The sequence below is a fragment of the Drosophila ficusphila genome, unplaced genomic scaffold, assembly GCF_018152265.1.
Source record: "Drosophila ficusphila isolate 14025-0441.05 unplaced genomic scaffold, ASM1815226v1 contig_198, whole genome shotgun sequence".
NCBI classification, from domain to species: Eukaryota; Metazoa; Arthropoda; class Insecta; order Diptera; family Drosophilidae; genus Drosophila; species Drosophila ficusphila.
The window spans coordinates 13,313,283-13,339,839 of record NW_025064092.1 but is presented as its reverse complement, the minus strand read 5'-3'; the positions used below and the strand labels follow the sequence as shown (position 1 = coordinate 13,339,839).

Below are 26,557 nucleotides of genomic sequence, written 5' to 3'. Positions count from 1 at the left end.
CTTACACTTATGTACAAATATCGTCTGGGTTTCTTTTATCGACTTTCATTTATGCTAAATTGGTTATCACGCAACGAAAAGTCGGAGGTTATTAGTAGATGCGGTTTTTATTTTCTTTCCCGCTGTCTCCGTTATGGTAAACCAATAAATGCTTTTGACTTTTTGGTTATGCAACTCCAAAACGAAACTGTTTAGGGACTTCCCCGCGGACTTCAAAACAAGAAAGAGAGCTAGCTTCGGCGAACCGAAGCTTATATACCCTTGCAGTCATCAAATTTAATTGCAACTCAACTGTCATTAAACTGTTCCTTTATTTAGTTGATAAAAATCAATTTGGAAAAGATATTTTTAATGGTTTTTCGGTTGTAATAAGGCCAATTAGTGACTTACAGCGGGACCAAACACTGTTTTGAGCACCTTATGACCACAGCTAAGGGGTAACATCGTCATTTTTTGCGAAAAATGGCAAAATTTCAACATTTTTGGGTGTTTATACCATTGGAATCAGAATTTTATTACGAATTCAACTATGTATGCCATACATTTACAAACATTTGGAAGAGTACTTTCTGAGATAATGCAAAAAAATGGGTTATTTGAGCCATTTTATGTAGTTTTAGGAAAAACAAACATTTTTCAATGGTAATTTGTGTGTTGTTTGGGCAAGAAACAAATTACAGCCAAATAAAGTATAGTTTTGAAAACCAGGGAGGCCCGACTACCTATTCGATTGAATGAAATTTATAATTTAACTGGCCCTTTAGTTGGTTGATAAAAACCAATTTGGAAAAGAATAGTTGACAGTTTTGGTAAAAACCACTATATTTTTATAAATTTTATTTTAATTGTGTTTGTTTATTGTTCCATCTCTTAGATGGAACAGCTAGTCAGCTAACAGTAATAGCGAACAGCTGACTGCTGTCCGCGATTGCAGCGTAATCCGTGACGTCATGTCAGATGCAACAGCTGCACACACGGCGTATGAGTGCTGACCACATCCACTTCCCGTTGATTTGTTTGTTTGAATCTGAATCCCCATCTGCCGGCGGCTTTCGTTCGTTCGGATTGTTTGTTTCACTTCTTTCCGTTTTCTATCGTGCCTGCTTGGGCCGAAATGTGGATCAAAACGTGACACTGAAATCTAAACATAAATCCCATTCATAAAGTATGCAGACGGCGCGCGTCGCTCAATTCAACTCAACTCGGCGCTCTTTTGGGGTCTCACGTACTCCCCGATTCTCGCGGGAGAAGCAGAAAATACACTTAGAAAAAATGAATACCAGCATTGGATTTATTCTATTTCAGCGCCGTTTAACGATTGAGATACAAATTTAAGATGAGTGACAGGGGGGGACTTTAAATCTCAGAAATCCAGTAGGCAATAACTTATGCAAACTTTTGTTTGATTACCAGGTTTTTTTGGAGTGTAGCGCAACTTGCAACCGAAGCCGCTTCGGATGGTCGTTCGTGCAACTTCGGCTGCTGTGCCGCAACGTCGCTTCTTGACTATTTTTAACCGATGTCGCGCAGAATTGTCAGTTTATTTTGAACAACCGCGACGAGCGCATAGAATCGCCACACGAACTCACAGTCCCAGAAAACGTAGATCCGAATCCAAAGTGCAGATTCAAACAAACGAAAGCAAATCTTTGGGAAAGGAATTTCCCAACAGTTAATCGGGCTAAAAAGTGTCCCAATTTTTTGTTCAGTTCTGTTCTGTTCAGTGTGTAACGTGCCAACAACAGCAGAAGAAGTCCTTTGAAACAGGAGCCAAAGTAAATGTCCTGTTTGCACAGCCAAAGTAGCACCGAATTAAGCATATAGAAAAGCGATGCAGTGACAATACACCGACGAACTTTTGCAGTTTATTGACGACAGCAGCAGCAACAACCACAAAACCAGATTGAAAGCAAACAACAAACAACGAACAACAACTCGAAGTAATTTGCAACTGAAAAGAAATGCGGCAATGGGGCACAAACAAAGTAAACACATAGATTGGCCGATCGGTCCGAAAAGCCACAATAACAACTTTGAAAAGCTACAACAAAAAAGAGAAAACTTTTCGTGGACGACACTTTGTAAGATCCGCAACAACAACAACAACGGAACAACAACAACAACCTCGGCAATATTATGGGGAGGTCTCAGCGGTCAGATGGTGAAAATCTTTCGCTGAGCCACTGATCTTCTTGCCAAAGTTGCTGTTGCTGCTGTTGTTGTTGTTGTTGTTGTTGTTGCTGCTGGCTGCTGCTGGATCTGTGCAATACCAGCTTTTATTACTGGTTTCCACTCCCGACCAAGTACTTTCTAGGCGTATCTTTCTCTTCCTGAAATCTGGTCATCTTTCTCAGATATTATTTTCATCGCATGGATTTATTTGATCCACTGTTTAATTTGCGGATCTCTGTTTCAATTTACTTTGAAGTTGTACAAACTATTTTTAAAATTGCAATAATATCTTGAATATAATGTTATAACATTTCAATATAAATCCGTTCTGTTGTATATGCCAAACCCCTTGCCTTGTTACTTTCGCCATACGATAACCTAATCGCGTCGTGATCAAGTTTTGGGCAAATGACAATTTTCGACGTCAGCTGGCATTTCCCTGGCATAAATCACTTTGCCACATCCGCAGCTTCCCAGATCTACTCGAATTATGATGAATGTGCATCTGTGTGTGGGGTATGATGTACCATATAGTGTACCATATTGTGTGCTCTACGCTGGATAGTGTGTGGTGTATAGTATAGTGTACAATGTGTGTGTGTGTGTGCGGATCAGGACGGAGGTGGAGGATGGTGGGTGGGTAAATCGCAAATTTTCAGCGTCAAATGCCATTAAGCCAGTCCGCGTTATTGAGTTAAATTGGAAAATAAGCGAGCGACAGTTGCTCTCGTTGTTGCTGCTCTTGTGTGCCTTGTGTGCCTTGTGCAATTGTTCGCACTTGGAGACGACTGCAAATAGTAATGGTAATGGTAATGGTAATCGCAGTCGTAATGGGAACTGGGATGGAACTGAAAAGCCAAACCGCGGCCATCCCAACCGGACAGCCCTGGACAGCCGAAGCCCAAGCCCAGACCCATTACCCCGCCCATTCCCGCTCACTACTTGCACTGCTCCGCTGTTATTATGTTTGGGGGGCGGACGATCCCCATCATCGTCGCGTATGATAGTTATTTCAATTATATAGTGCACAGCGTAGCGCTGGACCCTCCTCCAGCCAGTCAGCCAGGCATTCCGAGCCCCGATCCAAAGGGGTTGCGGGTCGTAGGACCGTTGAGATTTATCGCGTGCCCCTCGGGACTGCAAGTTCAGACTCAGATTCAGATTCAGTAGGATCTTTTCTGGTTTTCATGTTTTCTTCACTTTTATCCATATTGTCGGTTCGGTTCGCACGAGAGTATTTTCTGTGGTTTTTCAAACACGAATTTTCCCAGATCCATGGAACTTGATTTTAACAAAACATGAAACCTATTCTATGGGTGCTCCATCTTTCCCATGAACATCAAGAAGAATGGTGATTTGGGCAACTCGCCCCTTGGTTCTCTATCCTTTCGCAATGTTTCGATAACGGCATCATGTGATCTTTTTTTTTTTGGAATAGTGATTTTCCCTTACTTAGTTTAAATAGTCGATGAGGACACACATTTTTTTGTTCATCTGTTTCGGTGACCATGGACGTTGCAACCGCTGCCGCTGTTAATTTGGTTGCGTTTTATTTAGTTATTATTTTCATTGGATCATAAATTATTTGCATAAGCGAGTGCCTTTCCATGTGTGGACGTTTGTGCATTTCGCTGCAGCTGCAATTGCCCAACCAAACAACCAAACAACCCCGCTGGCATGCTCACTCGGTACTCCAGTTACATGCCATAGACAAAAGGAAATGCCAATGAAAATTACCAATAAAACTAAAAATAAAAGCAGATTGGAAACACACATAATAGCAGCAAACATTGAAGTGCTGTATGGTTTATGATAAAAGAGGGTAAAATAATATAAATAGGGTCTAATGTTTTGCCTTTACTTTGCTCTTCAGATCCCGCGATGGGCAATGCCGGCTATACTTGCATACGCCGCACCTTCTGCTGGCTCAACATCATTTTATGGGTGAGTTATTCATGCTAAAAGCTCCATAATTAGCCAAATACAAATCGAAATGAACAATGGTGTAAAACTATTAGAAATATTCAAGTGTAAAAGAGGAGGGCACTTCTATTTAGTGTTTCTGAAGCTGCAACATTTTCATTGTTGTCGTATTGTTCCGAATGCATGTGGCGTGGACGGATATGCAGCATCACTGACAAGCAAATGCACCGTGCAGAGGTAAAATCGGAATTGTAGAGAGAATCAGAGTCAGAGTCGGAACAAAAAGGTAGAGCAGCTAATCAGAGCCATAACTTTGCCGCCGCCGTCTGCAGCGGAAGTGTCTTTCCGACATGTGGCATGTGGCATTGTTTGAGATGCTGTTGCCGACTCGTTGCTTTGATTTGTTCAGTTCCGATTGCAAACTCCGCTTTGACATTGGCGGCAACTGCACCGTCCCACCAAAATTTATGTACATCAATTTGTTTCACAAAGCCATAAAGAAGTACTGAAACCCAATGGTCGGGTTATTAGTACAACTTAGAGGCAGCTTTCTCTTTATATTTTCGATAATTCTGCTTGGTAGTCTTTAGTGCCTTTATAATTCCCAACCTCAACCAATTCCACCCACTGCAGCTGTGTAGCTGCGCGTTTTTGGGAGCCGGACTGTGGCTGCGCCTGAGCTACGAGGGCTACGCCACCTTGCTGCCCCAACACGCCGGCTTGAGTGCGGACACCATCTTCATGGCCATCGGAGGAACCGGATTCGTGGTCAGCTTCTTCGGCTGCTGCGGCGCCTGGGTGCAGTCGCGCTGCCTCCTGGTTCTGGTGAGTACCCAAAGGCCATGGTTCCATTCATAACCGCTGCTCAAATTACCCAGCAGTTAACATTACGAAAGCATTACGAAAGTAATGGCCTATATGGCGTATGAGTGATTTATTTCTTGTAGCATACTTCAGGGGCTCGCCAGCCCAACTCAGTTTTATCCACTCAAACGCTAATATTTTCTCTTGGTGTACCCCAATCGATGCCTCACCCTCCGCCACCTCCGCTCCCTGTAAAGTACTTCATGCTGATTGTGATGCTGTTCATGAGCGAGTTCCTGGTGGGCTCGATCGCCTTTCTCTTCCGCGGCGGCCTGGGACGGACTTTGGCCAACGAGCTGCGCTTCGGCATCGAACGGCACTACAACACCAGCGACCGGGGATCTCTGGTGGCCCCCCTCGGTGGCCTCCATCTGGGACAGTGTGCAGCACTCGGTGAGTGGCGCTTTTCCCGTTGCGGATTGCAGATTACAGTGACAGTGATTTGACCCTTTCAACGATCTACAGTTCGAGTGCTGCGGCGTGTCCTCGTACGAGGACTGGTACGACATCGAATCGTGGCCGGGGAAGCGCTGGGTGCCCGAGTCCTGCTGCAGGACCCTCTACGACCAGCGCCAGGTGCTGACCGAGGGATCCGGCGACGGAATGATGCGCGCCGACTGCGGGAGGTAAGTGACCTCAGGATTAATAATCTATATCAACTATTTTCAAACTCCTTTAGGTCGGAGAACCCGTCGCTGTGGTGGGACAAGGGCTGTGCCCACTCGCTCCAGAGCTGGTTCACCGGCCAGCTCAACGTGGTGGGGGCCGTGGGCCTCGGGATCGCCTTCGTCCAGCTGTTCGGGCTGATCACTTCGATGCTGCTATTCTGCACGGTGAAGCACAAGCGGGCCTCGGACACCTACAAGTCCTACTCCCCGTCTATTGACCCCCAGACCCGCACCAGCAGCTGGGAGGATTGAACGCGCCTGTAAAATCCGAGGGGGCAGGGGGCAGCAATCCCGCCGCTTCCTGTCTCCCTCCATCTTTATTTCTCTGTCAACTCCCTAGTTTCTAATCCATTCTGCGAAATGTGCCAAAAATTAATTTTATTGAAATTGTATTTTTTTTTTTTTTTTGTTGTATGTTGTATCTGTAGGCGAAAACATATCGAACAAATCTAAAGGGCTAGACGATGTGTTCGCACTGTGGGCAGTGTGAACGGGACATACGGCTCCCAGTAAAACAAACGCACACAGAGATGTTAAGTTAACGGTGCATCCATATTGTGATGTGCTCCGTAGTTGTATGGTGTAACACACACATGGGCGGGTACAGTGCGTTTCATACGAACCAGGGAAAAGCTAGAAGTCACTGTAACCGAAATACCCATTAGCTAGTGTGGATTACGCTAACCCTTTAAATAGGAAAAGATAACCAAAATATTTTTACATACGAGTATTTATACAATATGTTACCATTTAAAACTCTTTAGTATTCGAAGAAGACGAAACCACAACTGCCCGCAAAGCATCAAGACCCAAGAGTCGAGGAGGAAGAGGAGAAAGAAGAGGAGAAGGAGGAGGAGAAGGAGGAGGAGAAGGAGGAGGAGGAGGAGGAAGAGAGGGAGCATACAGTTAGAGCAAATATTACTACTGCTATGAGTACGATTGTTTTATTTATACGTATATATTTATATCAAAATACATTCCTACACAACATGTTCGTGTTAAGTTACAAATAAATAAAAGTATTTATTAAATTAAAAAAAAAAATACACTTCAAGTGGCTTAGAGCCCGACCAATTTTCCACCGATGACATCCAACTGAGCGGTGATTCCCTTCGTTACGCTGCGCGCCAACTCTTTTGGCTTCTGCAAGATAGAGAGAGAGAGAGAGATAGAGGGGGAAGAGGGTGGTTAAAAGAGAGAAAGCTGGATGGAGCTGACCTTGGTCAAAGCGAACTTGCGACTAATTGCATAAGCGGTGCCAACAAGCCGCAGTGCTGCCCGCCTGGCTTTCTTTCCTCCCGTAAAACTAACTTAAAACTCGCTAAACTGAACTAAGCACTTACACTAACCCATTAAACCCCTTTTGGCCCTAGTTTTAAGCTACTAAGGAGGGACAGCACTGGCAAAGAGTTTACAATTTCGACAATCGCAACTCACACTGCACCGCCAGTGTTATGCAACTCGCGTGCGAATGGACCCACCTCTGAAATGAGGCAAACAAACAAACAAAGGCCGCAGTTTCGGCAGTCGCCACTCGACACTCACCTGTATGAAGGTGTTGAGCAGGTTGGAAAAGGCCTCGTAACCGTTGACAAGCGATCGCGAGATTCCGTCAAACATGTCCCCATTGTTGCCGTACTTTTCGTGCTCGCTGATCGAGTCCAAAATGGGAACGGGCTGCGATCGAAATAGCACTTTAAAGGAGCCCTCGGGAGTACAGATGACCACTCACCTGGGCCAATTCGGCCAGCTTCTTCTGGCTGTTATCGTACACGCTGAGCACCTTCGAGGGAATGGCTTCCTGCTCCAGGTTCACGGACTCTGCCGTTTTCGCTGGTGTCGGCAGCAAAGAGATCTAAAATGTATATGAAATTCTTAAAGTGCCTAATTGAGTAATATACCATTGCCAATTCAAAGTTGAGTTTTAGTTAAATAATTACAGAAATACTTTGACTAGCATAGGGAACTGCCTTAGAATTCATAAAGTATCTTGAATACGTAGTTATGGCTTAAAAACAATTGCTTATCTTAATCGTTATCTTGTAATAGTTTTATTTAGAGCCCTTATCATGAGCAGATCTTATAGCAGCAGCACCTGACCCCTTGACTTCTGACTCACCTTGAACCCGGCCTCGCTGGCCTCCGCCTGCGTGTATTCGGCGGCATCAAAGGCGTCCTGGGCTCCGAAATCGGCGGCCGATACTCGAGCATCGATGGGCGTGGCGCCGTCTGGCGTGGCAGGGGCGATGGGCGTGCCGATGACGCAGTGCATCAGGGCCAAAAGCAGCAGAATAAGAGGCACCTCCACGAATTGGAGCGTCATTTTTATCCGGTCTTGAGAACGAAATAGCAAAAATACGCGGTTGTAAAACGAGGTGAAAACGCTTAGTTTTTAGTTCGCCGAACAAAAGCTAATCCAAATGCAAATCTAGCTTAAGTCTTAGTTCGAGCTTCGATCCGAAGTATATCGTGTCCAAAATTCAACTGAATGGCCGCGTCTGCGCAACGATTTTATTGGTTTAACCCGACCACGAGCGACGACGCTTTGGACATTGAGCCACGATCGTTTTGGCTGTAGTTTGGGTTTCAGCTGGAGCTCAGGTTTTTAAAGCACCTTCGGGGGTTAACGACTACTAGAGCCACTGAAAACAATACTCCCTAGCTTGCAAACATAATGAATAATGCAAACACTTTCGAATAATTTTTCATCAAGAAAAAAAGAATTGCGTATCTGAATGAAGCAAAAATTGATGGTCTAAGACTTTATCGAATGACTTTTAACAGTCGCCTAATCGCACCAAAAGTTTCCGCCAGTGTAGCGCACTGTTGGTAATCACAATAACAAACAGCATTAAAACGGTAATAATAATAACAACAAAACCGAAACCGGCAACTTGTTGCTGTCAACAAATGTTGCCGCCGTCATTCTGCCGCAACAATGAGGAAGGAGACTCGGTTTACTCAGTTAGTTGGTCAACCGGTAGCCGCCCCCTCACCTACAACCGCCCCCCGCGGAGCACCTGACTGTTGTGCAATTATGACTCAACACTCAAAAAAAGTTTGTGTTGCATAGAAATATAGAAATAAAAATAACTGGCTACAATAAACCCATCTTAGTCTTAAGGAGCCGCTCAAGAAGGGGCGATTTCTTTAAAAAACAAACGTAATTTTTCTATAAAAAAAGTAACTTATGTTTTCAATTTCAAAACCCTAATTGTCGAGCTGAAACTGATGTTGCACTTACCACCAGCAAGCCAACAATCAACAACCAACGCCAACGCCGCCCCAATGCCCCAATTCGAAAAGCAACTGGATCAATTAATTCTGATTTGGCAATATGGGATATTTATTTATTTATTTATGCCGACAAGGTGGTTTCTCTGCTTCTGCAGGTTGTGTCATAATGCCTGGAGAATCGGAGTATCCATCTTAATTGGGCATCCAGATGGGGTCCAGCTTGTAGGTCTCGTCGTAGATCACCTCGTCGCCGATGGTGACGACAAGGGGTTGGGTGTCCGGGGAATCCTGTTGCGGATGCACAGGCTTCTGTGCATCTTTGGCCCGGGCATCCTGGGCATTCTTGTTTTGTGAGGGTGGCGATGGCTTGGGCATCCGTTTTATTAGCTGCTCCAGACGTTTCTCGGCCCCATTTATCAGGATCTTGGACTCCAGTACATGGCAGATGTCGCGGATCTGGCTGCTCAGGTGCTCCGAGCGCTGGTTGATCAACTCCGTCTTGGTGGACAGCTTCTTTCGATAGGCGGGGCCGAAGTAGTGCATTCGCCTGAAGTGCTCCGACCGTGAGGAGTACGGCACATAACGACGCCGATGGACACAGGGCGATGGCTTCACATACTGGTTGAAGTACTCATCTGGAAGAAGGCCATTTATCTGGGGGCTTCCACAACCGAGAACCACTCTTACCCAATGTCAAAAACGATTTTGGATCATCGAATGACCTTCTATTGCCGTACATCTTATCTGCTTCTTTTTTCATTCCAAGAAAAGAGCTCTCGAGACTTCCAATGACTTTTGCTTTTCAATTAAAATTAATTTTCCTGGGGAAACCTATCGATAATGAAAACTTCAGTTGCCAGGGCAGTAGGTTTTTGACAGGGAGCAGTGTTGGTCAAGTTAACTCCTTTGGTTTTAGAAAACTTTTTTTTACGTTTAAAATTTCCGCAGACAATAAGTTTTTCTTTTGCAGATCAGGCAAATATAATTAAGGCATTGTATTGTAGTAAGGCTTTATAGTTAAGGCATTATAGTTAGGCATTGTAGTTAAGGCATTGTAGTTATGGCATTATAGTTAAATAAAAATATTGTCGATAATAAGAATTAAATGATTGTTTTATTGGGGCCTTATGGATAAATTGGCAAATCTAGGAGATTTCTCAAGTTTAATCACTAGGCCAACAGAAACAACGATTTCAAAGAAAAAATGACCATTTGGACAGCCAAATTGGCATTTTCCGAAAACGAAATACCAGGAGCACAGAAATGCCTAGAAGGGTGATATCCACATCCACATGTGATCAACATGCGATCCACACATGATCCACTTGCGATCCACTGGGTTTGAAACTTGGATATGGTTATTTGCATTTTGTAGCCACCTTCTAGGCATTTATGTTCGCCTGGTATTTCGTTTTTAAAAATTGCCATTTTGACTGTCCGAATGGACGAACTCTTCGAACTCATTGCTTTCCACACCTAACTTCAACATTAAAACAATCAATAATTTCATTAGTTCGTTTTTATTGTCTTCAATAATTCGATTTCTAAAAAACTAATAAGTTTCTTATAGTATAACATTTGTTATTATGTTTTATATTATACTAGCTGCCCGTCCCAGCTTCGCCCGGTTTTTTTAAATAGTTACCTTTCACACAAATATTATAAAGAAGTAAATTTGTTTGCTTGTTTGTTTGTTTTTCTGTTTTTTTTTTTTTTTTATTATTGTAACAACTCCCAAATTTATTATTGTAACCATATATCCGATTTGAATGAATTAAAAAAAATATTGAAAGCTAGATACATACCCTTGATAATCTATACTTCTATACTAATATTATAAAGAGGTAAAATTTGTTTGTTTGTTTGTTTGTTTGTTTGTTTGCAGGGAATAGGCTCCGGAACTACTGGTCCGATTTAAAAAATTCTTTCACCGATAGAAAGCTATATTATCGTGGAGTTAAATAGGCTATAATTTATTTTGAAAAAAATTAGGGATCCGTAAGAAAATTGCAATATTGTCGCATATAAAGTGAGTTGCTACCTCATCACACTGACAAACACGCTCCCATAGCATTTTAACTCAATTTTTGTGTTCACTGTGAAATTGTGAAAAAAAAAGAATTTTTATTCAATTTAAGTTATACTGTGAAAATTATGTGGATCGTGCATTTGAGGATAAATTCACCACTCTGTCCATAGTCCAAAATGCTTAGAGGACGACGTGCAAACATTGGCCGCAGACATCCAAGCCAGCAGCCAGTATATTCACAAAACTTAAGCGAAGAAAGACAAATGAGCACATGGAGATCATTAGCATAATTCAATCGCTTGGCATTCCAATATGACCCCACTGCGAACTACAGTGATAATGAAAATTTAGATATTGGACCAATGGCGACCGATATTGCAGTGCGTTAATGTTTAAAAGAGAAACGGCTGGATTGTGCTGCGCAAGTGGAAAAGTCAAACTGGAAAAGTGTTAAATAACCATCTTTCTATACTTCCATATATTTAAAAAATGTTGCAACATTGACTTTTATGTTGTTAAATTGTGTTGACCAGCGAAGCGGACACAGGACCTCTAGTAAAACTATAAATTTGGATGTTTATATAGTTTATCAGTTTATAACTCCACGTCACTTGGCGCAGACGTGTCAAAATTGCCCTGAAGACGGTTGCCGATGAGCAACCGAAATATATTGGTCAAAAAACATAAATTGTGTTTTAAATATCACCCAGACCTTGAGCCGGCAAAACTCCAAATAATTATTAAAACATTAAAAACCCTAAAAATAAAAAAATTTTTTTTTAACATATTGTGAATCTAAACCATCCTCAAACCGCCTGGAATACACACAAAAATTTTATAAAAAAAAGGTCCAGCCGTTTAGGAGGAGTACAATGACTTGAGTTATAAGTGATGTAACTAACACGACTTCCTTTTATATATTAGGTTGTTTGGTAATGACGTACCGGTTTTTACATTCAAATTTCGCGATTTGCTTGTGAAGTCAAATATAATCTTATCTGGCAATGCTGTGAGATATTGTGACTGTCAATTTATTATAGACAAATAATTTTCAATAAAATAAAATTGCGACTATAATTAAAGATCTAAGCTAACCTATCTCTTAAGTTGGACCAGACTGCTCCTGGTATGCCAATTAAATTTAACATCGGTTAAGTAGTTTAGGAGTCCATCGCGGACAAACATCGTGACATGAGATTTATATATATAAGATGTTTAAATAGTGTCGCTGACCTCCTCCTCGAAGAATGTGGCCCCAAACTTTGTCATGGCCTTCGGTTTCCAGCTGCCCTGGTTGATCGACGAATCCTGAAAGAGAAATAAAATATATATTAAAAAATGTAATTTCATAAGGAGTTACTGCTGCAACTTACCATAAATCTGAATTATCCTATAACAATATAACGCTGCTTGATTTTTCTGTTCACCGCGTGTCTAAAATGGAAAGTTTTTCAAAATTGCAATTGTTATGTTTTGTTTTTTTTTCGACAATCATTTGAAATGGTTAAAAATAATTAAAGTGTTTCTTTCATTTTTCGAGGCCCTTAAAAACGATGCATTCCATGTTTAGCCGAGTGCCTCCTTAATGAAAAGTGTCGTCGCAGATTTGTCTTGGCCAATCAATGTCAATTAAGACCCAATCCCAGGCAACACGCCCGATATCTCAGCGATTTACCTGACGTCGAACGCCAGCTGACGCAACCCGCTACTTATTCGCCTTATCAGTATCAGCGTTGTCTTTGTTTAGATGTACAGACATTTATTTATATTTTTAGAGTCGGGGAATAAGGTATTATATGCTGTATTGGAAACACACACGCACTTGTTTGTGAGTTATTTACAGTGATTGTTAAATAATAGCAACAAGAGGTACATTATTTCCAACAAATCGCAAAAATAAACAGCTAAGCTAGGTGTAAGCAAAAAAAATTATACATGTATATGTAATGGATATAGTATGGTAAGTATATATGCGTATGGAAAGCCGCTGCACGTCCGATTGTTTGTACTCTCCCTATGGATTGATCTCCCTTCTTAATCTTCGAGCATATTGCACAAAACTATATGACCGGGTCAGTCCGGGTCGATCAGTTGCCGAACTTAATGGATTTCTCTGCCTGGTGGGAGTTGCCGTGATTTAAGCTGGCGCTGCTCCGGCTGGATCCGTTCTTCAGAATCCCATTGGAGCTGCCCTCGCCGTTGGTTTTCCGCAGTGTTTCCCGCTTGGCTGTCGTCCTGTGATCCCCGTACTCCCCGATGGTCACCGTGCCCAGTCGCAGGGTGCGCCTCTGCTGCTGACTCGTGGCTGCTCCTCCTGGCGCGGATCCTGTGCCAGCGGGCGATCTCAGCTGGACAGCATCGTAGTCGGGTTGGGGCGTGGCTAGTGGCCGGAATCCGCCCACACTGATGCTGGCACTGCGCACGGGCGACATCGGCTGCTTGACCTTGGCCAAGCTGCCATTGCCTAGTCCAATCCGCACTCCACTTCCACTTGCGACTCTGTTTGGAGCTCCGTTTCCCGTGATCAGCTTGAGCTGCTGAGGCGTCACTTGGCCCGCCTGGATGTTGGCGAACTGTGGTGGCTGTGGGACCAACGAAACCCAAATTATTAATTGCAGAGTTCGTACCATGGAAGTTTGAAATGTATTATCAAGAGCGAGATTTAAGACCAGTTATCAATTGCTGCCATCAAAGGCTAACCGCACCAATTGCCAATAAAAACTGCAGTAAGGCAAGCTCTCTGAGGAATAATTATCCAAACAGAAGAACCACCTTTAATTGTGTGCTTTGGTGAAATTATCTTTGACTTAACCTAAAGTCCAATACAAAGGAATGAATTCCGCTTAAAAGCTACGGATTCGTCAAGTATATTTCATTGATTACAATTGACTAACAGTCAGCGAGTATAAAATCGATTTGCATTCGAGTTAACTTTAAATTCTCTTGATAGCTGGCCGGGGGTCGTTCTTGGGTTACCAGTGGGTCATTTGCTTACCGGCGGCGGAAGCTCCGTTGCTGAGGATCCGTTGCCGTTCGTCGGATGCGATCCGTTTTGGGGCTGCAGTCGATTGCTGCCACTGAGGTGGCTCGTGTGGCTGGAGTTGCTGCTCCTGTTGCTGGCGAGGCCATTGCCATTGCCATTGCCATTGCCGTTGTGGTTGATACTGTTTCGGTAGCAGCTCTCATCAGGCATGATCGAGGTGCGCTTCAGCGTTTCACCACGCTCCTGGAAGGAAACAGGGAAGCAGAAAAGCGAAGGTTAGCAGCAGATCAGCGATTCGAGAGATGGAGAACCTGGGAGTGAATACCTCGTAGGTGGACATGGTCACCAGGGGCCGCCCCATGCTCACGGGTCGCATGGTGGGCATGCGTTCCGCTCCCTCCCCGTCCCCCCCTTTTCCCACTCCTCCTCCTCCTCCGTTCCTCACACGCAACAAACTCATGTTCCGGCCGCAGGGCGATGTGCTCCACAGCGCGTTCTTGCCAAGACTGGACAACTTCGGCGGCGCAGTTAGGTTCATCGTTCAGCGTTCATCGCTCGGCGCCGCCGATTAGATAAAGCCATTGAGGAGCAGTCACCTAACAGCCAACTCAAAACATACATATACCCACTCGGCCACCCCACCTGTTTGCTCTTGGCCAATTGTTTGCCCGCTTTTGTTTTGGTTCCTCCAATTTTCTCGCTCTATTTTGCCACCCGGATCGTGAGTCATCGTCGCAATCGCCAGGGTGCGGAAATCTAGATCCGAGATCTACGGACATCACTCAGCTGCCTCTGATTGATTTTCGGACTGATGGCCTTTAATTGTTAAAAGTACTTCTAATATAATAATATGATATAATATATCATTTATGAAAACAAAGTAGAAGCAGAAGTTTTGGGAGAAGCGTGAACTAAGATAGTTTCTTATCGGAAAGATAACTACAGAATACATTCGCTGCATTTACAAAAACGTACATAGAATACATTTTATCAACCTCGGATTGCCATATTTAGCTTATCTATCGGAAGCCTCTAGATGTTTCTGCGATTTCAGGCAGGCCATTACTAATTTTAGTCACCTGAATGGTCAATGCTGTTGATTAGTGCCCAATATAGATCACTGTTATATGAACGATTCAATCGCTTATCGATCTGCCCGCTAATATGGAATGCTTTGAGGGGCCGATCGCAACTTAATACAATCAAACCCCCCCATGAGATACTCGAGCCACAAGTGGCCAGCTACTTGAGTTGTTGGGCAACAGCAACTATAAACAATGGGCACCCCAATGGGGGAGGGGGAGGGGGTGGGGGTTCTCCTGGTCCACGACAAGTGCAGTTCGCAGAGCTCGCTCTCTTGACCTTTGCAAGGAGCCCACCGACCATTGATAAGTTGCTGCGATGTTGCTGCTGCGTTGTGTGAGCTGCGCTTGCTAGTTGCAAGTTGCTCAGTTGCAAGTGGCTTACCTTGTGCTCGCTCTCATGGAACCCGTTCCTGAACATTCGCTGATGGGCCCGCTTGAATTCGTCCATCAGCGCCGTGTGCTGATCTCCACCAGAGCCGCCCGATCCGCCCGAGCCGCCTGCTCCTCCCCCCGCATTGCTGATGCGTTCGCTGCCCTGCAGAGTGGCAGCCACGCCAGCAAGATTGGCTCTCTGGCGATGCGACACTGGGCCGCCGGAGCTGCGGCTGTGGCCTCCGTTTCCATTGTGACGCTCCCCGCTTTCGTGTCCATTTGGGTTTCCATCCCGATCTCTATCTCGATCGCGATTGTTGGGCTGCTGCTGCTGCTGTTGTTGCTGCTGCTGCTGCTGCTGCTTCTGCAATGATTCCAATTAGTTGCTTAGTTGCTGGCGCAATCTGCTGTTGTGCACTCAGAAAAGGGTGCCACTTAAACTTAGTTTCGCAGAGTGTCACAAACTGTAACACTAATTGCTTTTCTGATGAAATGCTCAATGTATATAGTATGACCTACCTCCTTCCGCTTCTTCAGCTCCTCGGTTATGGCACTCGATAGACTGCTGCCCACTGATCTACTGGCAGCAGCCTCCTCAAGGATCGCCGGTGGCGGGGGAGCCGGCGCAGCGACAACTCCCCCGATCCAGATCCAGATCCTGCGGATTCCGATCCCCTGGAACCCGGCGTATTCCCAGACTTCAGGTGGCTGCGCTTCATCGTGGTTGAGTGGCGCGAAGGATGATTCGCTTGCGGTTGCTGCTGGCTGCGACCGGAAGTTCCACTGGCGCTGGCGGAGGAACCGGAACCGGAAACGGTACTGCTGCTGGCTATGTACGTGTTGTTGATGGAGGTCCCGTTCTCCGTCAGCTTGATGATGGTCTTGTTCAGCTGCTTGTGCACCTCGACGCCCTGCGGCCAGTTGGTGCTTGCCGCTCCAGGAGCTGAGCTCAGGCCTCCGCCTCCTCCTCCTCCGCCGGCTTCCTCTCTGACCGCCGTGAGGCGCTTGGACTTGGCATCCGCCCAGCAGGGACTCTGGTCCCCCGTTACCGAGCTGGCGGAGCTGTTGTAGCCACTGGACTCGCCCGGGAAGAGGTCGCAGCCGGCCGCCGTGCGCACCACCATGTCCAGCTTGCTGCTGCTCTTCATCACGGCCACCGCCTCGCTGAAGAGGACGTCCGAGAAGTCGATGCTGTTGACGCTGAGGATCTGGTCGCCAGGGCGGAGTCCCGCCTCGCGGGCCACGCTGCGCTCCTTGGTGAACTGCACGAAGATGCCCGGCTTCCACTCGGGACCCTTGCAGATGCCCAGTCCGAGCTTCGTCCTGGGCGCCACGTGGAGGACCACGCTGATGTCCCGACTGGCGCCACGTCGGTCGCCCTTGAAGGAACTCTCCGACGGAGTGCCGCTCACGCTGGGCAGCTTCACCACGCTCCACGACAAGCGCTCCTCCGCTTGGCTGCAAGCAAATACAATGGAGAACTCCTTCCGGAATGCCACAAAATACCACTCACTCTCTGCAGGGCAGCATCCCCACGCCCCGCACTTTCAGGGTGACCCGATCCTGGCCAGAAACCAGCTGGATGAACTCCTTGTGCACGGCGTCGTCCAAGCGAAAGCCATTGATCCGCAAGATCTGGTCGCCAATCTGCGTTGGAAAGTGAAACGTGAATGGCACACCCGCCCTGGAGTCCATCACGTTCTGCTACGTGACTGGGAGATCTAGTGGAGTCCCACTGTACCACCGAACCACTGACCCACTGAACCACTTACCCGCAGGCCCTTCAGCTGCGCCTCGCCGCCGTGCTCCACGTGGGAGACGAAGAACCCGGTGCCGTGCTCCCGTCCCCCGCGCACCGCGAACCCGTAGGTGCTGCCCCGCTCCGGTCCGCCCACGAGGAGCCGGCGCTGGTGCGGCCTCACCAGGCGGAGCACCCGGAGGCGGGAGCTGGTCGGGATGGCACACCACGAGGAGGCCGCCGTGGTCGTCAAGGTCATCACGTCGCTGGACGCCGAGCTGGTCGTCGATCCCTGCATGCTGCTGCTGCAGTCCGTCGATGCCGAGTTCCCTATCGACCCGCTAGCGGATGCGGAGGCGGACATGGAGGCTGCCGCGGCTGCTGTCATCGTCATCATCTTACTGGCGCTTCTTCAGAGGCAGCTGCAACCAAAAACCGTTAAATCGAATGAAGATTTGAAAGGGATTTGGTTAAACTAGGATGTATTTAAAGGCTCTTTCTATTGATAGGATTTCGAGTAGATTGTTGGGCTTCTCTGGTTTCAAAAACTATACTTTCTTTAGCTGTAAGTTGTTTTTTGGCGAAACAACAGACAAATTACCATTGAAAAATGTTTGTTTTTCCTAAAACAACATAAAATGGCTCAAATAACCCAGTTTTTTTGCATTATCTCAAAAAGTACTCCTCCAAATGTGGAATGGCATACACCAATGAATTCGTAATAAAATTCTGCATCCGATAGCATTCACACCTGAAATTGTTAAAATTTGGCAATTTTTCGCAAAAAATGACGATGTTACCCCTTACCAAAAATGCGAAAAATTGACAAAAAAATTAATTTTTTTAAATCGTTCAAAAAGTGATTGGGCTCGTTAACTGTGGTCATAAGGTGTTTGGTTCCGCTGTAAGTCACTATTTGGCTTAATTACAACTTAAAAACCACAAAAAATATAGTAGTACTACCACTTGGTATTAAAAACCACTAAAGATGGTGGATTTGTGTTTGTAGATACTAAATTATTCATTGAAATAATCACAACAATCTGTGGCATTGCATTTTCCAACGCACTTGAAGCGTTGCCAAAAACCGAACCAAGTTGACTTCGTGCGAAAGTCGAAGAAAGTGGGGAGCGTCGCTCCGAACTCCTTGTTCCCCTTCCTAAAAGTCCAATTGGCGACGTGAACAGCCTGACAAGTAATGACCAAAGAAATCAGAAGAACACAAGGCGATATGTATGTGCATACATATCTTTATATATAAATAAAGTGAGCAAAACTTGAACTTGCAATCGAAATAACCGAATTGGGTCACACGCATCGACAGAGGCGGTGTTGCTGGTGGTTCGAGTACACTGAGCACATTATTGTTGAACTTATATATTGAAAAAATAACTGAAAGTACATTTATAATATTAATGCATTAATCCATGACAACTTGTTGAAATTAATTGTAAGCATTTAGTTTATTTACAAATTGTAAAGGTTATCTTTAAATAAAATATTAATTTGATTTAAAGAAAAGGAAATTTTAAAACTATTTTCATGCAAAAAGAGATAAGAATATTTATATTTAGGGCTTGGCTTTTCGCTGAGCGTACAAGTGGTGCTGGTGGTGCTGGTGGCTCAGGCAGTGGCGCCTGCTTTCACGCACCACTGCCAGTCGGTGGGTTTGTAAGCCGGCAAGCCAGAGAGCCAGAGATCTGTGGCAATTTACATTCACTGCCGCAGAGCCGTCGCATAATTTCACTTTTTCACGTAATTCTACGCTTCACTTGCAGCGGCCCAAAAATGCAAGAAAGAAACTGGGGAAAATTATAGAAATTTATTATCGGGACTGAGCGGCCCGCTGTATAATGCATAATGCACGTTGATTCGGCCAACCTGCTATTCGTTGCTCCGGCTGCCACATAAATCATTTGGCTCGCAAAGTTCAACTTACTTACCCAAAGACGATTCCGGGGGGAAAGGTGATCGGTGGTCGGTGGTCGGTGGCCTGAACCCAAATTGCCTCAGTTACCCACTTAGTGCGAACTGCTGACGCAAGCGGCAATTACTCGGATCAAAACATTTATAATTGCCCGCCGACTAATGGTGAAATATGAATCGGAATTTCGAATCGCCATCTGAATGGGAAAGATATAAATCATTCGATAATCGGGACTTGGCCCCGCCGGTTGCAGATCAATTATGGTGGGGGAAAAGTGTGTCGAATGGATGGATAATTGGAAAATAAAGAATTGGGTTGTGTGATCGAGCCACACACTGAAGAAGTGGTTGTTAATGTAAACGGCGTACTTAAAAACTCGCAAACATTTTTCCTTCGTTATATGAGTTTACTTGTTTTCTGCAAATTACATAAATGATTGAGCTAATCATTGCTAATCAATCGGTTATCAAAACTATCACATCGAAATTAAACGATGCCGTCATATTTAATTTTCTATTAAATAGGGATTGCGCATTACGAATACTCGGTCGAGTTGAAGTCATTTTAATCATCATTCAGTACTTTTGAATTTATTGAATCAAATAAAAGTTGTTGTAATCAAAAAAACACGTTAGATAAAACATACATGAGCCCTGTCAACAAAAGACAGACATCGAATTCATTTCACAATTGTTAACAAATTGTTGCAAGCATTCATGCCACATCCGTTCGCTATTTGTCATCCCAACAATTCCACCGATTAACGCCAATTATCGGGGCTTAAGTTCAAGCCCAGAGCCAATCAACTCAGAGTTTATCTCAATGGTGGAGGAGATTCCTGACCTAAAAGACAAGGATCTCGCATCTCAATGGCGATGGCGATGAAAAGCGGCAACATGCAACCAGCAGCAACCTTCCGCTTACAGAAACTTCCACAGCACTCCCCTTTCTTTCAGCAGATGATAACATTGAAGAAAAAGTAATAATAATAATGATTTTCTGTTTCTGTGGCCGCCACAAATTATTTGGCAGATACAACTAAGTTTTGACCAACAACTGCAGCAGCAGCAGCAGCAAGAAAGTGGCAGCCAAAACAAGACCAAGCAAAGCAAAAGCAAAAGCAAAAAGGCCAACGTCTTTGACGGCCTTTCACCTGTTAAAAAGCAACTGCCGTACCGCTGCCCGCCGCCCCCTGCCCCCTGACCTCCCGTCTGACCCCCACAATTAGTTCTAATGAGTTGCTGGCATCCACAACTTCCTGTCACGCCTCAGATTTCTGCCTTTCCCCCGGCCTTTTTCCACCGTGTTGACACTTTCCGTTCGGTTTCCGTTTGGCAATTGCTCAGCTTTTGCTTACTTTAATTGAAAAAGCAAAAAAAAAAGGGGAAACAAGGGGAACAACAACAACAAGAAATAACAAGCTCTGACCACTGGCTGATTTTTATTTCCATACGAATTTCATGCTCAGCAATTCCACGGAAATGCAGAAAGAAATTTTCTCAGTTTTGCTAAGAAAAAAAAAAAACATGTAAAAAATTTGTTTTTATGGCTTTGTTTTCGGCTGCGTCTTCTTAGGCAGCTAAAATGTAGTAATTATTTGTGGACATGACTTTCTCTGCATCTCTGCATATGATAATTTTCAGTTGTTGCCGCTCCAGCATCCAGTTGGGGTTTCTTTTTATTTTCGATACTCTTTTTATATTTCGTTGTTATTTTTTTTTGTAAACTCACGTAGCTTACAGTGTGTTCTCCGCATTACATGTGCGTGACAAGCGCGTAAAGTGTTTTCCCATTCCGATCCAGATCGAGACCGCGATTCGTTGGACTCGCATTAACAGCGGGTTCTCTTTAAACTGATAATCACGCCCCGGCATCGTATTTTATTTCATCGTCAGTTCGTCAGTTCTTCGCTCGGAATTTCACTTCTCTGAAAAGTGAAGTACGATGCCGGTTTTATTATTATTATAACCCTGAGTCATGATCGAGGGAAAGTCGTTCGGGTTCGATGAGCGATCGGGTTCTATATGTCACATGGGTGTCAACGCACAGTTTTCTCCTTCAACTTCTTAATTAATCATTATAACAAAGATAGGGGTTCTATCCTTCTTTACTAAAATCATAAACAATCTTTTCTAATCAAAGTGATGAGTATAAGCTGTTATATTTCTGTGATTTGTTTTCTATATACTCAAGGGCAACCCCGATTGCCACACAATTGCCTTGCGCATTGTTCAGTTGGCTAATCTTAAATCAATGTTTTTTGTTTTTTTTTTCAGAGGGAGACATCCACTTCGAGTGATGTTAAATACCCGAGCTGGATCGTTAAACAGATTTATCTCGCTGGCTGGCGAAGTGGCGCGTTCGTTGCCTAAGTCATTCGTTTTGAAGATTGCTGCAACGCAAGAGGCACAATTTTGTTGCTGCCTGCCTTGCCTTAAATTATGCCTATAATTATGAGTTCATTGGGCATGCTTTAATTGCTCACGTGTCAGTGGCAGGCAACGAATGGAAATATTTGCACGTACGCCAGCAGCATTTCTCCAGTGCTTTTCAAATCATTTTCATATTCGAATAGGCAGGAGCAGCTGCTGCACAAATAACAATAAATAAAAGAGAAATTTCCGTCGAATTTGTCGTCTTTTGGACACACACGTGTGCGCTTGAATGGTTTGCATGTGCATATGGATACATGTGGCATGTAGCATGTTGCTGGTGTTGCTGTTGCTGGTGTTGCTGCAGCTGGATGTTGCTGATGCGCACCTGTGTCCAGGCTTTTACTTCCGCCGCTGCAATCAGGCAAACGCACGACTGCCAACGTGACAAATTGTCGATAATCTCGGCATCCTCTCCTCCGCCAAAGTCGAAGTCAAAGTCGAAGCATTTTTCTGGTGAAAACTCCGGTGCGCTGGTAGCTTATCGCCAAATTTGCAGGCAATGTCAAACGTGGGTTATGCCACCGAGGAGGATGCGCCGTGGCGGCAATCGTGATGCAGAGTCGCGGCAGCTCCATAAATACCAAATGTTGCTGTCGTGCCCAAGGAAGCCACTGCAGTGGCAACCCGACTGGCTGGCTGGGAATCTGCTCCTTCGGCTGGAGAAAGCGCCTTGTGCACTTTTACTCCGGCTCATTTTAATTGCAGAACATTAACAACGATGTGTGGGGGTTAAAGGAAGGTGTCTGTGTCTGTGTCTGCCAGCTTTCACCTTCAGCCAATTAAGGGGGGATTATGCAACAGCTGGCCAGGATTGCTTCACATCTCTAACAAACTGGAGGGCAACTCCTCGAACTTTCCCAATTAGCTGGCATTTTGTGGAGGAAAAGTGTGTGTACTTTGTTAACAACAAGTAAGGAAAGTATAAAAACTGGCTTAAGCATATTAAACATTATAAAAATAGAGTAAATTATATCCTGATAACGGAATTTCTTTAGGGGATTTGAATTCAAGACCGATGCTTTGGATTAAACCTGCTGTGTGTGGCAATGGGACACTGACAAAGCAGCAATATCAGCCTCTGGTGAAACCGTCGGCAGGCAAAACGCGCTGAATTTCGCGCTTGAAATCATTCACAGTTTGATTGCGTGCACGATGAGATCGGCGGTGCTGCCTAACTCTTCATTTGGCTGATTGCGTCAGCTGAAAATTGGCAGTCGCACAAGCAACATCATCAACAGCAACACCAGCAACAGCAACAGCGACACCAGCAACATTCCCGCCCAGCAGCTGCACAATGGCGGCATTGCTGGTGTTTACTTTGGATTTTCGGAGGCAAAATGCAAAAGCAGCAGCAACAACAACAGCAACAGCAACAGAAACACTATAAACACCACAACATCCAGCAACATCATCAGTGGCAAGCAGCAACTATCGCATCATCAAGTGTTGCCGTTGTTGCTATTGAACTTTTGCTATTTGGCCAAGATTCCCACACACCTGCTGCAGCAACGAGTTATTGTTGTTGTTGTTGTTGGTGGTGGTGGTCTTGGTGTTGCAGCTGTGTGTCGTCTGTGGTTGCTGTTGCTGTTGCAGCCACCCACTTGCAGCGTGTGAAAGATTGAACAACTTTTTGTCCAAGGCGGGACACGAAACATTGTTTCAAGTACGTTTGCGCCCTAAGCAAAATTATGGGTGCCGCTAAATTAAAAAAAAAAAAATACAGAAAAAAACTGGAGGGAGTTGCAAAAGGGGTAAATGACCGCTGATGGCGGCAAAAATTGAATTGTTTTGCATAAATTGATGATATGCAGTTGCCGTTTTCAGTTTCAGTCTCGGTTGTGTCTGTTTGCTATCGAGGGTGTTGGTTTTAAGTGAAGAGCCGAGCTGCCCCGTTCCTACTCGAATTTTACACAGCCAAAAAAAAGGGTTACGCAGAAACACTAACTTTTATATTAATACACAAGACACAAGAACTTTGGAAGTATTTAAAAAGTAAATAATATTAAGAACTACCAATCTCAAACCAATTTCCACGAATTGAATAAATCAATCTGCTAATGAATGGGTAGCTGGTATTTGAATAATTTACTCACTGTGTACCCCTCTACCCAATCGCAATCCCTTTTTGTCCAACCTCTTGGCTTGCCCACGCGAAACAGCTGTGAAAAATGCAACGAAGGCGAAGGAGATTCAGATTCAGATGCAGATTCAGATTCAAATTCGGCTGAAGATCAAAATGGAGATGGAGATGGCGATGGAGACAAGGGGCAGCCTCCATATGCTGCCACAGCTGGCGGCCCAGCTGCCACTTCTGAGCGTTTGTTTGTGGGCGCAGGAACGGATTGCAAGTTGCGGACCAAACTGGATTGGATGGGCGCGGCTCTGGCTGAAGCCATCTGCAGATCGTCATCTTCTCGCCACAGCAATAGCAAAATCAAGCCGGGAAATTCTAGAGATTGCTGAAATATGTAGTGAGTAGTACTCATTTACTACCCTTGGTCTCTTGCGCCTTAATTCTTCCACAGCATTTTGTAACCTCTGAGAAAAGCACACACAAACTGAAACAATTTATGCAAAATATGGTTCGCAATCATGAAAAATATCTGAGTGCAACGCCAATACAATTATGCTCTAATTGCCTTAGAAAAACAACTAAGCAATCGTTTGCTTTTCGCTAATTTATCAGAGGCTGCTGCCAGTGGGTTAAGTTGGCTAAAAGGCTTATCCTATGCCACAAATGCCAGTCGCAGTAGAAAACCCAACCAGTCCGAGAGTCGCCGCCGAGTGTCCGTCCGTCTGTCCGTTTGTCCGTCTGTCCGCCTGGCAGAAATACCATCTGAGGCTAACTGGGCGGCGAGGCGAACTGGTTGCCCAGGCCGTTGCTTGCTGCACCGAAAACATTTCGAGTAGATATAGCAGAGTATAGACAGGCTTAAGAGGTAAGTTTCAATTGATAGATGCTGCTCAATGAGCTTAATGGTTATCTGATAATACTGCTATAATTTCGAAACCTTTCCAGAACATTTCTGTTTTACGAACTATTGCTACTTCTAAAAAGTCTTTCTAGCTGAGAAGGGATTTTCTCTCGGTGTGGTGCAGCTGGTGGTGCGGTGGCTTGAATTACAAAAGGAGCTCAGCCGAGCCGAGTTTAAAAGCCAGCCTAGGCAGCCGAAGGCAGACTCGGCAACTGTTTCTTGCCTCTTTGCTTTTTATTATAATTTTAATTTTGTGTATCTATAAGATACGCGGAACGTGAATTGGCATTTTCCATTTGGCAATTTGCATGTGCAATGCAATGCATTGCAGATCCCGAGATCCGAGGTCCCGGCCGAACAGTCCGGGTAATTAAAGCGGCATTAACGCCCCACCATCATGGGAATGGTTTTCCCGCAGATGGAACCGATGATGTGGATGAGGTGATGGCCATTCGCAAAGATGACGATGACGATGACGATGACTATGACGACGATGAATAACGATGACGAGGTGGCCAGGAAATGCAATTAACCGATTGGCCCACAAGCTGTGGTCATTGGAAAGTCGCCGTCGTTTTGTGGGACTCCGTTTGCCGTTTGCCAGCCGAAGTGTGCCTGTTATTGTTATTGCTGGGGTTTCAAACTCACCGCAGGCTCATTGGCTCATTGGCTCATTGGCCAGGTGCTCACCAGGTGAGTGCCAGTGCGAGTGCGAGTGCGAGTCTGCGGCTCCGGTGTCCGAACTGCTGGCGGGAATTGCATAAGCCCAAGATGCAATGCTCAATCAGGCGGCCCAATCAGTTGGCCAGTCCATCAATCATAACCAGGCATTAGCTCTCGCCCGTTTTCTAGGAAGTCGCTGCGGTGTCCGAGATTCTCGTTTATCACCCGCAAGGCGGAGTCTTGGGACACATTTTCTCTCAACCATAGTTTTTCAATCCCTAGAGTACAGTTTTTAGCTTCGATATTTCAAGTAAATCAAAGCTGAAACATCAAATGCCACCAGCATAAGCAAACTTCTATGTTTTAAAGAGTATCAGGTGTTCTCGGACCTAGAAATTGACTAAAATAACTCTCTTCTATTTGTTACTCCAGATCTTTTCCTGAGCCCCAAAGTATTTAGAGCAAATCGAACATGAAGATACAGCAGCATCATTGATGTGGGTAACAATAACAAACGATACAGTTGAAGGCCGGCCGACAACAAACGCATTATTTATTAATAACAAAAAAGTGTGTCGCCCGTTAAGCGGTTTACATCTGACGGCTTCCAAGACAACAACTAACAATAACAGAAAAACCAAGGCACCAAATTGCAAGTTCAAACGCAACTCATACTCATAATAGAAGAATAAGTAATACAAAACATCAATACTGTTTTCAAAAATATTGGAGAAATAGATAGCTGCAAAAATAATCAATAAACGGTTCTCTCTATATCTTAAATTTCATAAGTATTGTTTGGAATTAAAGATTTGTTGTTTGCCCACCAAACATCAAGAAATGTTTTTAATAAACAGGGGTTTTGAACACAAGAAAGTTTGACTCTTTGAAAACTCCATTGAAACCTTTAGCCACTTCTTATCCAGTCTGCTGGTAGTGCATTTCTTAGGCTACTTGCTTGAGTATTTAGCTTAGCTTATTTATTGTTTTTTACCTCATTTGCGGTGCGGGCGTCCAAAGAAGTGGGAGAAGCGGCTGAAGAATTCTCCACTCGAAACCTGGCAATTAGAGCGCGGCGGCAATAAAAACTAACAACACTCACACACGCTCGCAGAATTCTTGCTGAATCTCCGATCTCGAAGCAACAAAAATAATAAACGGCAGAGAAATAGTCGCGCTGCACTTTACACTTTTGTGGCTTGAGGCGCTCAGGTGAGACAGGTGCAGCGTTTCGTGTGCCCCCAGCACTCTCAGCACTTTTTTTTTGATGGCCCCAAATCGAATTAACACACTTCAAAAATAAATAAAAAAAACGCACGAGTTGAAGTAGATAATTTAAGCCAGCAACGCGCTTTTCTTCTTCGGGAAAACGGGAGACGAAGTATGAAGTTATCTATTTTGGGGACGCGCTTTTCGGGACCAACGAATCGAATCTCGCGAGTGGCGACGACAAATTGAGGCGGCAAAAAGTTGGAGCCGTCGTCAA

At 44.7% G+C, this 26,557-nt stretch overlaps 4 protein-coding genes across 4 annotated transcripts; 1 reads left to right on the top strand and 3 right to left on the bottom strand.

Moving 5' to 3' along the window:
* Positions 1–1,995: 1,995 nt before the first annotated feature.
* On the top strand, positions 1,996–6,671 carry LOC108097355 (tetraspanin-9). Its single transcript, XM_043207523.1, is given in 7 exon segments — positions 1,996–3,523; positions 4,046–4,116; positions 4,729–4,920; positions 5,157–5,312; positions 5,314–5,352; positions 5,425–5,585; positions 5,639–6,671. Coding segments are annotated over 7 exon segments (879 nt in total). The 5' UTR covers positions 1,996–3,504; the 3' UTR covers positions 5,880–6,671.
* Positions 6,672–8,191, bottom strand: LOC108097356. The gene is made up of 4 exons (XM_017199596.2): positions 7,747–8,191; positions 7,360–7,482; positions 7,173–7,304; positions 6,672–6,770 (listed from the first exon to the last, which is right to left on the bottom strand). Exons 1-4 carry the CDS (start codon positions 7,948–7,950, stop codon positions 6,687–6,689), a joined length of 543 nt encoding a protein of 180 aa, XP_017055085.1. The 5' UTR covers positions 7,951–8,191; the 3' UTR covers positions 6,672–6,686.
* A 765-nt stretch (positions 8,192–8,956) lies between these two features.
* LOC108097056 lies at positions 8,957–9,705 on the bottom strand. Its single transcript, XM_017199092.2, has 2 exons — positions 9,552–9,705; positions 8,957–9,499 (listed from the first exon to the last, which is right to left on the bottom strand). Exons 1-2 carry the CDS (start codon positions 9,622–9,624, stop codon positions 9,057–9,059), a joined length of 516 nt encoding a protein of 171 aa, XP_017054581.1. The 5' UTR covers positions 9,625–9,705; the 3' UTR covers positions 8,957–9,056.
* Positions 9,706–12,635: 2,930 nt separating this feature from the next.
* LOC108097323 (cell wall protein AWA1) lies at positions 12,636–26,554 on the bottom strand. Its single transcript, XM_017199543.2, is given in 8 exon segments — positions 12,636–13,475; positions 13,889–14,119; positions 15,344–15,697; positions 15,853–15,977; positions 15,980–16,791; positions 16,847–16,980; positions 17,106–17,493; positions 26,066–26,554. Coding segments are annotated over 7 exon segments (2,514 nt in total). The 5' UTR covers positions 17,469–17,493; positions 26,066–26,554; the 3' UTR covers positions 12,636–12,980.
* Between the last annotated feature and the right edge of the window lie 3 nt (positions 26,555–26,557).

Excerpts from the sequence above, each read along its gene's own strand:
- LOC108097356 (XM_017199596.2), bottom strand. The coding sequence starts at position 7,950 with ATGACGCTCCAATTCGTGGAGGTGCCTCTTATTCTGCTGCTTTTGGCC. Across the intron at positions 7,305-7,359 it reads AGCTGGCCGAATTGGCCCAG|CCCGTTCCCATTTTGGACTC; the intron begins GTGAGTGGTCAT and ends TTTCGATCGCAG. Across the intron at positions 6,771-7,172 it reads TGCTCAACACCTTCATACAG|AAGCCAAAAGAGTTGGCGCG; the intron begins GTGAGTGTCGAG and ends TCTATCTTGCAG.
- LOC108097056 (XM_017199092.2), bottom strand. The coding sequence starts at position 9,624 with ATGAAAAAAGAAGCAGATAAGATGTACGGCAATAGAAGGTCATTCGAT. Across the intron at positions 9,500-9,551 it reads AAAATCGTTTTTGACATTGG|ATGAGTACTTCAACCAGTAT; the intron begins GTAAGAGTGGTT and ends GCCTTCTTCCAG.